The following is a 13,225-nucleotide window of genomic DNA, read 5'->3' as shown; positions in this document are numbered from 1 at the left end:
AACCGCGATTTCCTCCTATCGCTGATTGGTGGTTGGAAACAAAAACGGAGGTTACGCCTATTACAGATGACGCACACGACGTAACGCGGAAGTAACGACGGGAACGTCGTCTGCTGAAGACGCCGAAGCTTCGCTGTCAAATAAGGTGTGTATTTCTTACACTCCAGTCGTCATTTTATACGTTATACTCAAAAACATGTGACGGAGTGACATTATGAAATTGATTATCTTCGCGTTGTTGCGTTTAAAAGGGAACGCCAATGGCGGTTAGCTTAGTCCCTTGAAAGTTAGCATGTTGTTTATTATGGGTCGAACATCCGACCTGGTTGTCACGGCTGTCAATATTGTGTAGACGCCTCAATGTTGTACGAGTCTCAAGGTCCTCGTAACACTCCAGAATAGTGATTTGAAGTACGTGTATATTTCTGTGACGTTAACCGGCTTAGTGATAGCGGTGTATTTAATTATGAACCCGTAAAGGACGACCAAGATGATCACATTTCCAAAAGCAGCTGTAACGTTATCTATAATAATGTGTCTCCTTGAAACAAGCTAACCTTTGTTTTTTAACCATTTACAGACCCTGAACAAGATAATAAAAAAAACTATAAATGCCATTTTAAATTTCATATCCATCAAAGCAAAGGTAATGTTAAGATTTCAATTTGGAGTTACTTAATCGCCTGCACATCTATATACAGTTAGCCTTGTTGGCTAAATGAGTTTTAATGTGGGAGCAATGATTCACATGAGGTCAATTGGGCTCTTATTCTTAGCAGAAAAAGAACCCTTACTGTGTAATCTCAGCTCATACGTTTGGCAAGACACCAAATTACTTGAGGATTCAACGAACATGAAGGGAAAGACAAGCCACAGTTAATTTTATGAAATAAATTCACAAATACCAACCTTAGCCTGCTGAATAGCAAATGCATGCACTCAAACCAATATCAACAGGAACAAATCCAAGAGCAACATTTAGCTTGATTTTCTACAACTAGAGAACTTTATTTAAAAACATCACTACAACGAATTCTGGGTTCCCATAATGCATTTCGTTGACTACTTTGCCATGACTGTTAGTGTGAAGAATGTTGCCAATGCCAAAGCAGGAAATTGCCTGTTCACAGCATGTCCTTTTGAGCTGTTGATCATCATATAATGTACATATATGATGTATATATGTATGTATATATATATATATATATATATATATATATATATATATATATATATATAAATGCAGCCCTATGGGGGGCACAAGTCAGTGCAAACTGTAGGCCGGTCCCAAGCCCGGATAAATGCAGAGGGTTGCGTCAGGAAGGGCATCCGGCTTAAAACCTTGCCAAACAAATATGAGCGTTCATCCAAAGAATTCCATACCGGATCGGTCGTGGCCCGGGTTAACAACGTCCGCCACCGGCGCCGTCAACCTGCAGGGCGCTGTTGGAAATTCAGCTACTGTGGGTCGAAGTCGAAGTCAAAGAAGAAGAAGAAGAAGAAGAGGTGGAAAGCGGGTTCTTCGGCAGAAAGAGAAGAGGAAAACACAGAGCCTAGAACTGAATGTGGGGACTTTGAATGTTGGGACTATGACAGGAAAATCCCGGGAGTTGGTTGACATGATGATTAGGAGAAAGGTTGATATATTGTGTGTCCAGGAGACCAGGTGGAAAGGTAGTAAGGCTAGAAGTTTAGGGGCAGGGTTTAAATTATTTTACCATGGTGTAGATGGGAAGAGAAATGGAGTCGGGGTTATTTTAAAAGAAGAGTTGGCTAAGAATGTCTTGGAGGTGAAAAGAGTATCAGATCGAGTGATGAGGCTGAAATTTGAAATTGAGGGTGTTATGTGTAATGTGATTAGTGGCTATGCCCCACAGGTAGGATGTGACCTAGAGGTGAAAGAGAAATTCTGGAAGGAGCTAGATGATGTAGTTCTGAGCATCCCAGACAGAGAGAGAGTCGTAATTGGTGCAGATTGTAATGGACATGTTGGTGAAGGTAATAAGGGTGATGAAGAAGTGATGGGTAAGTACGGTATCCAGGAAAGGAACTTGGAGGGACAGATGGTGGTAGACTTTGCAACAAGGATGCAAATGGCTGTAGTGAACACTTTTTTCCAGAAGAGGCACGAACATAGGGTGACCTACAAGAGCGGAGATAGAAGCACACAGGTGGATTACATCTTGTGCAGACGATGTAATCTGAAGGAGGTTACCAACTGTAAGGTAGTGGTAGGGGAGAGTGTGGCTAGACAGCATAGGATGGTGGTGTGTAAGATGACTCTGGTGGTGGGGAGGAAAATTAGGAAGACAAAGGCAGAGAAGAGAACCATGTGGTGGAAGCTGAGACAGGACGAGTGTTGTGCAGCTTTTCGGGAAGAGGTGATACAGGCTCTCGGTGGACGGGAAGAGCTTCCAGAAGACTGGACCGCTGCAGCCAAGGTGATCAGAGAAGCAGGCAGGAGAGTACTTGGTGTATCTTCTGGCAGGAAAGGAGAGAAGGAGACTTGGTGGTGGAACCTCACAGTACAGGAAATCATACAAGGAAAACGGTTAGCTAAGAAGAAGTGGGACACTGAGAGGACCGAGGAGAGGCGAAAGGAATACATTGAGATGCGACACAGGGCAAAGGTAGAGGTGGCAAAGGCAAAACAAGAGGCATATGATGACATGTATGGCAGGTTGGACACTAAAGAAGGAGAAAAGGATCTATACAGGCTGGCCAGACAGAGGGATAGAGATGGGAAGGATGTGCAGCAGGTTAGGGTGATTAAGGATAGAGATGGAACTATGTTGACTGGTGCCAGCAGTGTGCTAGGTAGATGGAAAGAATACTTCGAGGAGTTGATGAATGAGGAAAATGATAAGAGAAGGGAGAGTAGAAGAGGCAAGTGTGGTGGACCAGGAAGTGGCAATGATTAGTAAGGGGGAAGTTAGAAAGGCATTAAAGAGAATGAAAAATGGAAAGGCAGTTGGTCCTGATGACATTCCTGTGGAGGTATGGAAGCATCTAGGAGAGGTGGCTGTGGAGTTTTTGACCAGCTTGTTCAATAGAATTCTAGCGCGTGAGAAGATGCCTGAGGAATGGAGGAAAAGTGTACTGGTGCCCATTTTTAAGAACAAAGGTGATGTGCAGAGCTGTGGCAACTATAGAGGAATAAAGTTGATGAGCCACACAATGAAGTTATGGGAAAGAGTAGTGGAGGCTAGACTCAGGACAGAAGTGAGTATTTGCGAGCAACAGTATGGTTTCATGCCTAGAAAGAGTACCACAGATGAATTATTTGCCTTGAGGATGTTGATGGAAAAGTACAGAGAAGGTCAGAAGGAGCTACATTGTGTCTTTGTAGATCTAGAGAAAGCCTATGACAGAGTACCCAGAGAGGAACTGTGGTACTGCATGCGGAAGTCTGGAGTGGCAGAGAAGTATGTTAGAATAATACAGGACATGTACGAGGGCAGCAGAACAGCGGTGAGGTGTGCTGTCGGTGTGACAGAAGAATTTAAGGTGGACGTGGGACTGCATCAGGGATCAGCCCTGAGCCCCTTCCTTTTTGCAGTGGTGATGGATAGGCTGACAGATGAGGTTAGACTGGAATCCCCGTGGACCATGATGTTTGCAGATGACATTGTGATCTGCAGTGAAAGCAGGGAGCAGCTGGAGGAACAGTTAGAAAGATGGAGGCATGCACTGGAAAGAAGAGGAATGAAGATTAGCCGAAGTAAAACAGAATATATGTGCATGAATGAGAGGGGCGGTGGGGGAAGAATGAGGCTACAGGGAGAGGAGATGGCAAAGGTAGAGGACTTTAAATACTTGGGGTCAACCGTCCAGAGCAATGGTGAGTGTGGTCAGGAAGTGAAGAAACGGGTCCAAGCAGGTTGGAACGGGTGGAGGAAGGTGTCAGGTGTGTTATGTGACAGAAGAGTCTCTGCTAGGATGAAGGGCAAAGTTTATAAAACAGTGGTGAGGCCAGCCATGATGTATGGATTAGAGACAGTGGCACTGAAGAGAAAACAGGAAGCAGAGCTGGAGGTGGCGGAAATGAAGATGTTGAGGTTCGCTCTCGGAGTGACCAGGTTGGATAAAATTAGAAATGAGCTCATCAGAGGGACGGCCAAGGTTCGATGTTTTGGAGACAAAGTTAGAGAGAGCAGACTTCAATGGTTTGGACACGTCCAGAGGAGAGAGAGTGAGTATATTGGTAGAAGGATGATGAGGATGGAGCTGCCAGGCAAGAGAGCTAGAGGAAGACCAAAGAGAAGGTTGATGGATGTCGTGAGGGAAGACATGATGGCAGTTGGTGTTCGAGAGGAGGATGCAGGAGATAGGCTCTCATGGAAAAGGATGACGCGCTGTGGCGACCCCTAACGGGACAAGCCGAAAGGAAAAGAAGAAGAAGATGTATATATATATATATATATATATATATATATATATACACAAATATGTTGTCACGATCGGATAGAGGCTGGACCCAAGAGCAGGTGGAGGCAGAAAGGTTGTGATGAACAGTTTATTGAAAGGGGAATGGTCCTTGAGGTGCACTGGCGGATGTTGGAGGCAGGGACGTGCGGCAGGCGGTGACAAGGACAGGCAGCAGGCTTGACGGTGTGGTGGCAGGAGTCCACTTGACGAGGAGCACGGAGGGAACGCTGATGACAAGGAGAAACACAGGGGTCAGAGAGATGGCAAGAAATTAGGTTGCTTACTTGAGACAGGTGACCTGTGGTACCGCTGGAGAAGCTGCTATACTCTGGCAAGGTTTTCCAGGATCAGGCAGGCTTAAATGCAGGTGGTAACGAGGGCTGATTCCTGACAGGTGCGCGGCCGAGGAAGGTGCTGGAAAGAAAGCGCCACCCAGGCTCCAGTTCATGACATATATATGTATATATACATCCATCCATCCATTTTCAGAACCGCTTATCCTCACTAGGGTCGCGGCCTATCCCAGCTATCTTCGGGCGAGAGGTGGGGTACACCCTGAACTGGTCGCAAGCCAATTGCGGGGCACATAGAAACAAACAACCATTCGCACTCACATTCACACCTACAAGCACTTTAGAGTCTTCAATCAACCTACTGTGCATGATATTGGGACGTGCCGCCTATATGTGTGTTTATAACGTGTATATATCTTCGGGCGAGAGGTGGGGTACACCCTGAACTGGTTGCAAGCCAATTGCGGGGCACATAGAAACAAACAACCATTCACACTCACATTCACACCTACGAGCAATTTAGAGTCTTCAATCAACCTACCGTGCATGCTATTGGGACGTGCCGCCTATATGTGTGTTTATAACGTGTGTATATATATATATATGTATGTATGTGTGTGTATGTATGTATACACACACGGGGACAGTGGATGACTGGTTAGCACATCTGCCTCACAGTTCTGAGGACTGGGGTTCAAATCCCGGACCCGCCTGTGTGGAGTTAGCATGGTAAGCATTAAGGGACCCCAAAAAATTATTTTATTCATTACATATATTTTTAAATTAATCAGCCGATTAATCGGTTATGTGGCGGCACGGTGGACGACTGGTTAGCACACCTGCCTCACAGTTCGCCTGTGTGGATTTTCTCCAGGTACTCTGGTTTCCGCCCACATCCCAAAAACATGCGTGGTATGTTGATTGAAGACTCTAAATTGGCCGTAGGTGTGAATGTGAGTGTGAATGTTTTTTTGTTTATATGTGCCCTGCGATTGGCTGGCAACCGGTTCAGGGTGTACCCTGCCTCCTGCCCGCACTTAAATGGGATAGGCTCCAGCATACCCGGACCCTAGTGACGATAAGCGGTTTAGGAAATGGATAGATGGATTAATCGGTTATAAGAATTTTATTCTGCTAAATATCGGAATCAGGATCGGCCTAAAAAAATCCATATAAATTGGGTCCTTTTTGACACAATGGAAAAACGTTCTGCATACAAAATAAGTCAAATCACTTGCATAATTAATATTTAACATTTCATTTCTGCTCATTTCATGCAGTCATTTTCTGCTTGGACTTTGAGGTTTCTGTTGTGGACCGTCCGACTTAATGAGTCCACCTGTCTGCCATCAGGTAACCAATGTTAAATTCTAGTTGAGAGCGAAGGGTCGTCATCATGGACCTTTAAGAGCGTCACGACCGCCATGGAAGCTCCAGTGGCAGCCGGCCCTCCTCCCAACTCTTCCACGCTGCCCGCCCCTCTGCCCCTGCGTCCGGCTCTGGCCCCTTCAGTCCAGCTCGGCTTCACCGCCCTTTACACCACGCTGTACGGCGGTCTCTTCCTGGTAGTGTACGCCCAGCTCTGGCTTCTTTATCTCTACAAACACAAACGATGGAGCTATCAGAGCATCTTTCTCTTCCTCTGCCTGCTGTGGGCCGCCCTACGCACCACCTTGTTTTCGTTTTACTTTCGGAACGCACTGGAGGCCAACCACCTCCCTGTGGTGGTCTACTGGCTGCTCTACTGCTTCCCTGTCTGCTTGCAGTTTTTTACTCTGGGCCTTATCAACTTGTACTTCACTCAGGTGAGACTTGAGTGGGATTTCCCACTTTTAAGATAGATGATGGATTAAAGTGACTTTTCGCAACAACATGATAAACATGATTGTCTCATTTTTCTGGTATTACAGGTGCTACTTAAAGCCAGAGAGACTTACAGCTCAGATGTGGAAAAACGGCTGTGAGTAAACATTGTAAAGGTGAACTAAACCCAAATATAAATATACAATCCATAATTCATTTTGGCTCAGGTGCACTGCCCGCTGCATGTACGGGGCGCTGAACGCTATCTTTTTCTGCGTCAACGTGGCCTGCGCGGCTCTCGGAGGCCGCGGTGATAGCGCAGGGCCGGGGGAGCAGACCTGGACCCTGGTCCTGGTCCGAGTGCTCGTCAACGACTTGTTGTTCATCCTGGACGCGGTGTTGCTCGCCGCCTTGCTGCTGCTTCTGACGCGGCACTCTCACTCCACCGGCCCGTACCTGACCAGCAAGGTGAGTCCATTTTTTTCTTTTTATTTTAGTTTTCATTGTTGTTTTCATTTAACACAATGAAAAGACAAAGGAAAATGTGGAGATACAAGTTTTGTATGGTGACAGTGATCTCAATCTCAATTCACCTCACTTCACACCAGGCAGCAGTTTGGCAGATAGTGAAAAATTCTTAAAAAAAAGAAGCTTCAAGTTGTTTAATGCCACTCCCAGTTGAAGTTTACTGTCAAACTTAGCATACAATGAAGACAATCACACCTCGTGTATTTAAAACAACCATGTAACTTTGCCTTATACAAAATTCGGCTTGCCTAATGCTAACAAACAATGCAAAATGCCATAGACTGTAATTAATAGTAGTGGTGTCTTGGTGTTCACCGGATATTCGAACACAAATGGTGCATCAACACATTTAAATAAGCATACAACACTACTCACTGGCATGTATTAATTATCCTCTGCGAAAAACGGCTAATATTACTTGGCCTGACCGATACAGAATTTTTGAGGCCGATTCTGATATTTGGCAGAATAAAGTTCCGATAACCAGTTATTCGGCTGTTTATTTTTCAAAATATATAATGAATAAAATCTTTTTGGTCCCTTATCTCTTATAACCATGAATATATTCATTACAGCCTAAATAACAATTTGACTGTTTTACAATTGGTCCTTCAGTGTTTAACTTAACAACATGGAGAAAACATGGCCCATTTTTTGCAGATTTTGTTTTTTTGTTTTATGTTGTAATGTGTTAATGTGTGGGGAAAAAATCTGGAAAAAGTCTGCAAAAGGCTAATGTCGGCCGATTAAATCCGTCGGGCCTTAAATAATATTACAACTTACTAATTCTAAGTTGCTGTGAAACTCTTCTTCGCTTGTGTCCGCATGACTGTATTACACTGCCCCTTGGTGGCCGAGTCACAGACACCAGAAGGATTTACAATGAATTAATCATGATGCACAAACTCTCAGATTCTTTACATTTGAATTAATTATGTTACATTTTTATAAATTGCCATTGTTGGTCCTGTGATTTGTATACTGAATTCCGATTCCCATTTTTCTTAATATCGTTGGTTTGTCAATGCAATGCTTTGTATTTTGCCCATAAGTGAGTGACTTTTTAACACAATGTCATGAAATCACACACAGTGATTCCAAGGGAAATGTATTTTTTTCGTCGGGGTCGGGGGGTTATCGTTACAGGGGACCACAGTGTGTCGCACAGGAGTGCTCGGCGCCACAGTCATCTTGCTGTTTGCCAGCCGAGCTTTCTACAACCTGAGCGCCCTGGTTCTGTCTCAGAACCACCATGTTGAGTCTTTTGACTTTGACTGGTATAACGTCTCTGACCAGGTACTTGTTCCATGGTTTGTACTGAATTTTCCATTTGCCACAAGTTTCTTATGTTTTGGTTCGTCAGAGCTCATTTACAAGTTTTCTGTGCGCTGAAACAAAAAACTTTCACAAAACCTCTTTGTATGTGTTTTGTTTACAGGCTGACCTACGTAATGAATTAGGTGACAGGGGCTATCTGGCCTTTGGCGCCATCCTCTTCATATGGGAGCTGCTACCAACCAGTCTGCTCATCCTCATCTTCAGAGTTCGCCGGCCTACTCAAGAGGTAGTTAAGAGTAGCTGGCGAATAAACTCAACTCCGTTCTCGAGGGAAAAGACCATTTTCAATTTGATATAGTAGAAATAATGTTTTCAATGGTCAAAAAGTTGACATGAAACCTTTTGTCAACTGTATTGGCAGTATTTTGAAGGGAAAATAAATGCAAATTTGTTTTTGCGGTAAGAATATGTTGAATGTGCCCCCACTAGTCCAAACACAATATTCTGCTTAATATTTTGTTCGTGGGAAAATAATTCAACAGAGTAATTCCTCAATTTTCATTCATCTATGGGGGCCGCCTATGGGCTAAAATATGTGCCACCAGGAATTGAATTTGAATTTACGAACTGAATTTGAAAAACATAATTTGAATTTGTATTAACCGAAGTCCAATAAACTTGAAAGTGAATGTAAGAATTTTTTGTCCGCATTGAAAATTCAAATTACATATTTGCACATTCAGTTTGATCATTTCATTTTCAGTTAGACAATTTCAAATTAGCTGTGACAGACATCGGGGAACTGTAAGGAATAGCAATCAATGGCGATACACATGTCTCATCTTCGGCCAATCAGCGCCTTCGTTTCTTATCACGTGACAGGGATTCTCCGGGAAGTCAAATCTTCTAACCGGAGACAGTATTTTAACCCTCATGCCACCTTTCCTTATCCTTTGTGGAATGTATCATACGGTCAGAAAGAGATAAAAAGGTGCTTCCTTTCGAACGTAGCAAAGGACATATCAAACCGGCGTGATTAAGTCATCTTTCTGGTTCTTTTCCAACATAACGTCACCAGGCATTGAACTCCATGCTTTAGCTTTACTGACACCTAGGGGTAGAAACAGCACAGAGCACATCTTGATACAGACAGCACCGTTTCAAATGAATTTAGGGGGTTTACATGAATTAATTGGAGTCCGGCCCTTATGCATCCCTTGTCCATTTTCTTTTAGACATTAGCAGGAGATAAGCAGCTTGGATTTGCAAAAAAATCATGCTTTGGCCTCTGGTTCCATTTGGTGGTTTAGGGGTGTAAGTACACACCAAACACACCCCAATGCTTGGATTCATTCAGTATTTATAGGAAAAGCATTATAACACATCAGGTTTACAGTGTATTGAAAATTTTGATTTATAATGGGAATTAATAGTGTCATAGAATGGAATAATAGTATCAATGTTTATCTCCTATTTCTAATAACTTGGAAAATGCAAATGCACCATTTTTTTTTTAAGTTTAACTTGTTCATAACTGTGAGCCCAAATTTCAGCCCTGTTACCTTTGACTTTAACTGGTTTGTCTTTGGTAGAGTAAATCAAAGTCCAAAAATGTCCCCAAAAAATGGACAACGGCTGCGTAAGGGCTGGACTCCAATTCATTCATGTAAACCCCTAAATTCATTTGAAACACTGCTGTCTGTATCGAGATGTGCTGTGTGCCGTTTCTATCTCTAGATGTTAGGAAAGCCTAAGGCATGGAGTTCAATGCCCGGGTGACGTTACACAAGACGACTTAGTCACGTCGGTGTGATATGTCCTTTCCTATGTTCGAAAGGAAGCGCTTTTTTTTTTAATTTTTTAAAATCTCTTTCTGACCGTATGATGCATTCCACAAAGGTTAATGAAAAGTGGTATAAAGGTTAAAATACTGTTGCCAGTTAGAAGCTTTGACTTCCCGGAGAAGCCCTCTGCCGCGTGATAAGAAACTGAGGCGCTGATTGGCCAAAGACGAGATCGATGTATCTCCGATCGATTGCTATTCCTCACAGTTCCCGGATGTTTGTCACAGCTAATTTGAAACAGAATTTGTCCCACTGAATCTGAAATGATCAAACTGAATGTCAAAATATTTTATTTGAATTTTCATTACAGATACAAAATTCGTATTCACTTTCAGGTTTATTGGACTTCAGTTAATACAAATTCAGTTTGTAAATTCAAATTCCTGGTGGCACATATTTCAGCCCATAGCCGCCATGTTTGGCAATATCACACTCTGCTGTTAACTGAATTTAACGTAACAACTGCTCTTGCTCCTGCGCTTGCATTGCAAACATGCGTGACCAAACCCGGAAAACAGGATAGAAGGCTCCCCGAGTCTGCTGCGATAGCTAGCAGAACTACGGGTTGATAAAGCAGACATCCAACACATAAATACACTTTATAAAACCAGTGTATGTTTTTGACAATTGAGTTTTCTAAGTTAAAACTGTGTTTTTTGGGGGGGCTGGAATGGATTTAGTGTTTAAATTCATTTCAATAAGGAAAATTTATTTGATCCACATATGAATAAATTGAGTGATGAACTTAGACAACGAATGACATACTGTACTGTGTTTCTTTTACTCTAGATTTTATTTCCCGAAAATTATACTTGAATTCTGAATTGTATGAACACAAAGGTGCATGACTCAGTAGGTTCAACTGTATTTTACTATATGCTTTCCTACCAATTTTCTGCAAAGTAACGTGAAGCGCTCCTGGCAGGTCAGCAACTTGACCGTCAACAACAGGGTCCTATCTCGTCCTTATTTCTTCGATGACCCTCAAGGCAGCGATGAGGAAGTAGCCGCTCCGTGGACTTCGACCTACCAGCCTCACTCAAGGTTTGCTGACTGACTGCACCCATAGAGCCGGCAAGTCACGTGTTCATTTAATTTAACCTTAATGTCCTTGTCTTTTTGCCAGCTGGTACGGATCAGAGACCACGCCTCTCCTGTTTGCTACCAACCCCCCAGACCAGAATCACCAGCACCACTCTTTCTACTCCACCCCCCAAAACTGACGGTTGAACGTGGTCGTGGGTCATGGCGTTCTCAATGGAGGTCATCTCAAGGCAAAAAAACAAAAAACAGCTTGGCAGCCAGTAGAACCTCAGTCTATGTATTATTAGTGTATTTTTGCACTGAAAACCTCAGGAATTGTCACCAAACATTAAATATGCACCTTCTAGTGTTTTTACCTTTAAGATATATTGTTGTTGTCTCGCAAAGGGAAGCGACTTGTCATTGGGAAGACGTAGATTGCCAAACATTCAGACAGACAAGGTTAAATTTGGGTTTAACTGCATTTTGTCACTTTTTTAAAGAGGACAATCTACTATTAAAGTGGTTAAACACTGTGAATGAGCTCTTACAATTCCTTGAAATCATTAACATTCAAATACATTCCTTTTAATAGAATGTATTTAAGAGTGGGATAGCCTGTCATAACAGAATGGAAATGCATCCACCACTGTCACAAGTGGAAGATTTTCATTGTTACTGCACTCTTCCCTCCCACAAGTGTGTTAAAATTTTTTCCATAGTAATATTTATTTTACTCTATTTTGTGATTTCCCTGTATTGTGATGACATTTGTAACTTAATTGTATTTACAGTTTGGCTGAGAATTATAGACCGTGCTTTACATGCAGCTTTGACTTTATCACATTTACTGTTAAAAAAAAGATTGTCCAGCCTGTTGCCAAGTGCATGTCTGAAGTTTAAGCTACATGAAAAAGGAGTTCTATTCTTGAGTGCCGATTAATCTGAACTCACTAGTAGTAATTGTATGAAAATGCAATTTTTTCATCACTTCATAGATACTTGACAAGCAAACCCCCCCCTCCCCCAATCCCTTATACTTATATTGCAAAGTAGTATATTTGCTTTTCACTATTTTTCTAAGCTTCTGATTTCAAACTATGCTAAAAATGTGAAATGCAGGGCCAATTGTGTAAAATGTATATCCATTTTCTGTACAGCTTTATGCATTTTTTATTTTGAGGGATACTACAACTGTGATGTGTTCCACAATGAAAGTTATTGTTCCAAATGCCAAAACAGTTAACGCTTTCATTCTCATTTTATTGATAAACTTCCTAGAATTAGTTTTAAACACAGCCTGAAAGAAAATGTTGCAGTTTTTCCTTTATGTACAGATCACCTTAATAAAACTCTATACAGTATGTACACATTCAAACCTGTTACAGCACCTGCAACGTTGGGGGGGAAAAAAAGAAAAAATAAACAGGACACAGAGTCCTGATTTGTAAAGAGGAGAAAATGTTGATCAACTTTTTTTTTCTTTTTTTTTTTAGATCTGGTAAGTGCAGTGTAACAAGCCTTCTACTGAAGCCAGCTGATTAAAGAAAAAAAATAACATGCAGGCACTGAGCTCACTGACAGCCAAATACTAATTGAAACACCCATTTAAGTTCCTTTCAACTTAAGTGCCTGCAGTCCTCTCATTCCACTATTTATTGTTGAGTGAAACAGAAGGGGGGAAAACATGCTAGAATTTAGACATAGGAGTGAAAAAGAGCCCCTGGTTTAACCTCCCGCAGTTTTGAGTCCAACTCAAATTGGATCCTGTAGAAGGTGAGAGCAGCACGACCAACAGATCATCTATGTTCTGTTGGTCCACAGCCATTTGCCGCCATGTCGGCTCAATTGTCTGCAGGCGGAAGAGGTTCCGTTTCGAGCTTCCGAAGCCGCCGGCGCCTCAACTCGGCAGCGTTTGGCTCGCCAACCTCATCCTCCGATCCTTCATCAGTCTTGTCTCTTCTCTCGCTATCCCAAGTGGTGGATGTGGGAGTCGAGTCGTCCGTTTGGACTGGAACTCTGCTCACT

At 42.6% G+C, this 13,225-nt stretch overlaps 2 protein-coding genes across 7 annotated transcripts in view; one reads left to right on the top strand and one right to left on the bottom strand.

The window, feature by feature from the left end:
* The first annotated feature begins 7 nt into the window (after positions 1-7).
* On the top strand, positions 8-12,561 carry gpr137 (G protein-coupled receptor 137). Of its 3 annotated transcripts, none has more exons than XM_061786760.1 (8): positions 8-145; positions 6,075-6,526; positions 6,632-6,681; positions 6,752-6,992; positions 8,199-8,348; positions 8,491-8,616; positions 11,100-11,218; positions 11,301-12,561. In XM_061786760.1, the coding sequence occupies exons 2-8, from the start codon at positions 6,146-6,148 to the stop codon at positions 11,395-11,397; spliced, it is 1,164 nt and encodes a 387-aa protein (XP_061642744.1). In that variant the 5' UTR covers positions 8-145; positions 6,075-6,145; the 3' UTR covers positions 11,398-12,561. The 3 variants fall into 3 exon arrangements, with proteins under 3 accessions (XP_061642744.1, XP_061642746.1, XP_061642745.1); XM_061786761.1 differs by having other exon boundaries at positions 16-145; positions 6,002-6,526; XM_061786762.1 differs by lacking the exon at positions 11,301-12,561 and having other exon boundaries at positions 11,078-11,216.
* The window catches only part of syvn1 (synovial apoptosis inhibitor 1, synoviolin), a 28,100-nt gene continuing 27,314 nt past the window's right edge, over positions 12,440-13,225 (bottom strand). For all 4 annotated transcript variants that reach the window (XM_061786757.1, XM_061786759.1, XM_061786758.1 and 1 more), the window contains one exon: positions 12,440-13,223. In XM_061786757.1, coding sequence (XP_061642741.1) covers positions 13,042-13,223 — 182 coding nt within the window. In that variant the 3' untranslated portion in view covers positions 12,440-13,041. The remainder of the gene's footprint in view (positions 13,224-13,225) is intronic.

Source organism: Phyllopteryx taeniolatus, chromosome 10 (assembly GCF_024500385.1).
Source record: "Phyllopteryx taeniolatus isolate TA_2022b chromosome 10, UOR_Ptae_1.2, whole genome shotgun sequence".
NCBI classification, from domain to species: Eukaryota; Metazoa; Chordata; class Actinopteri; order Syngnathiformes; family Syngnathidae; genus Phyllopteryx; species Phyllopteryx taeniolatus.
Note: the sequence above shows the minus strand (reverse complement) of the source record. Positions and strands in the feature narration are given on the sequence as shown.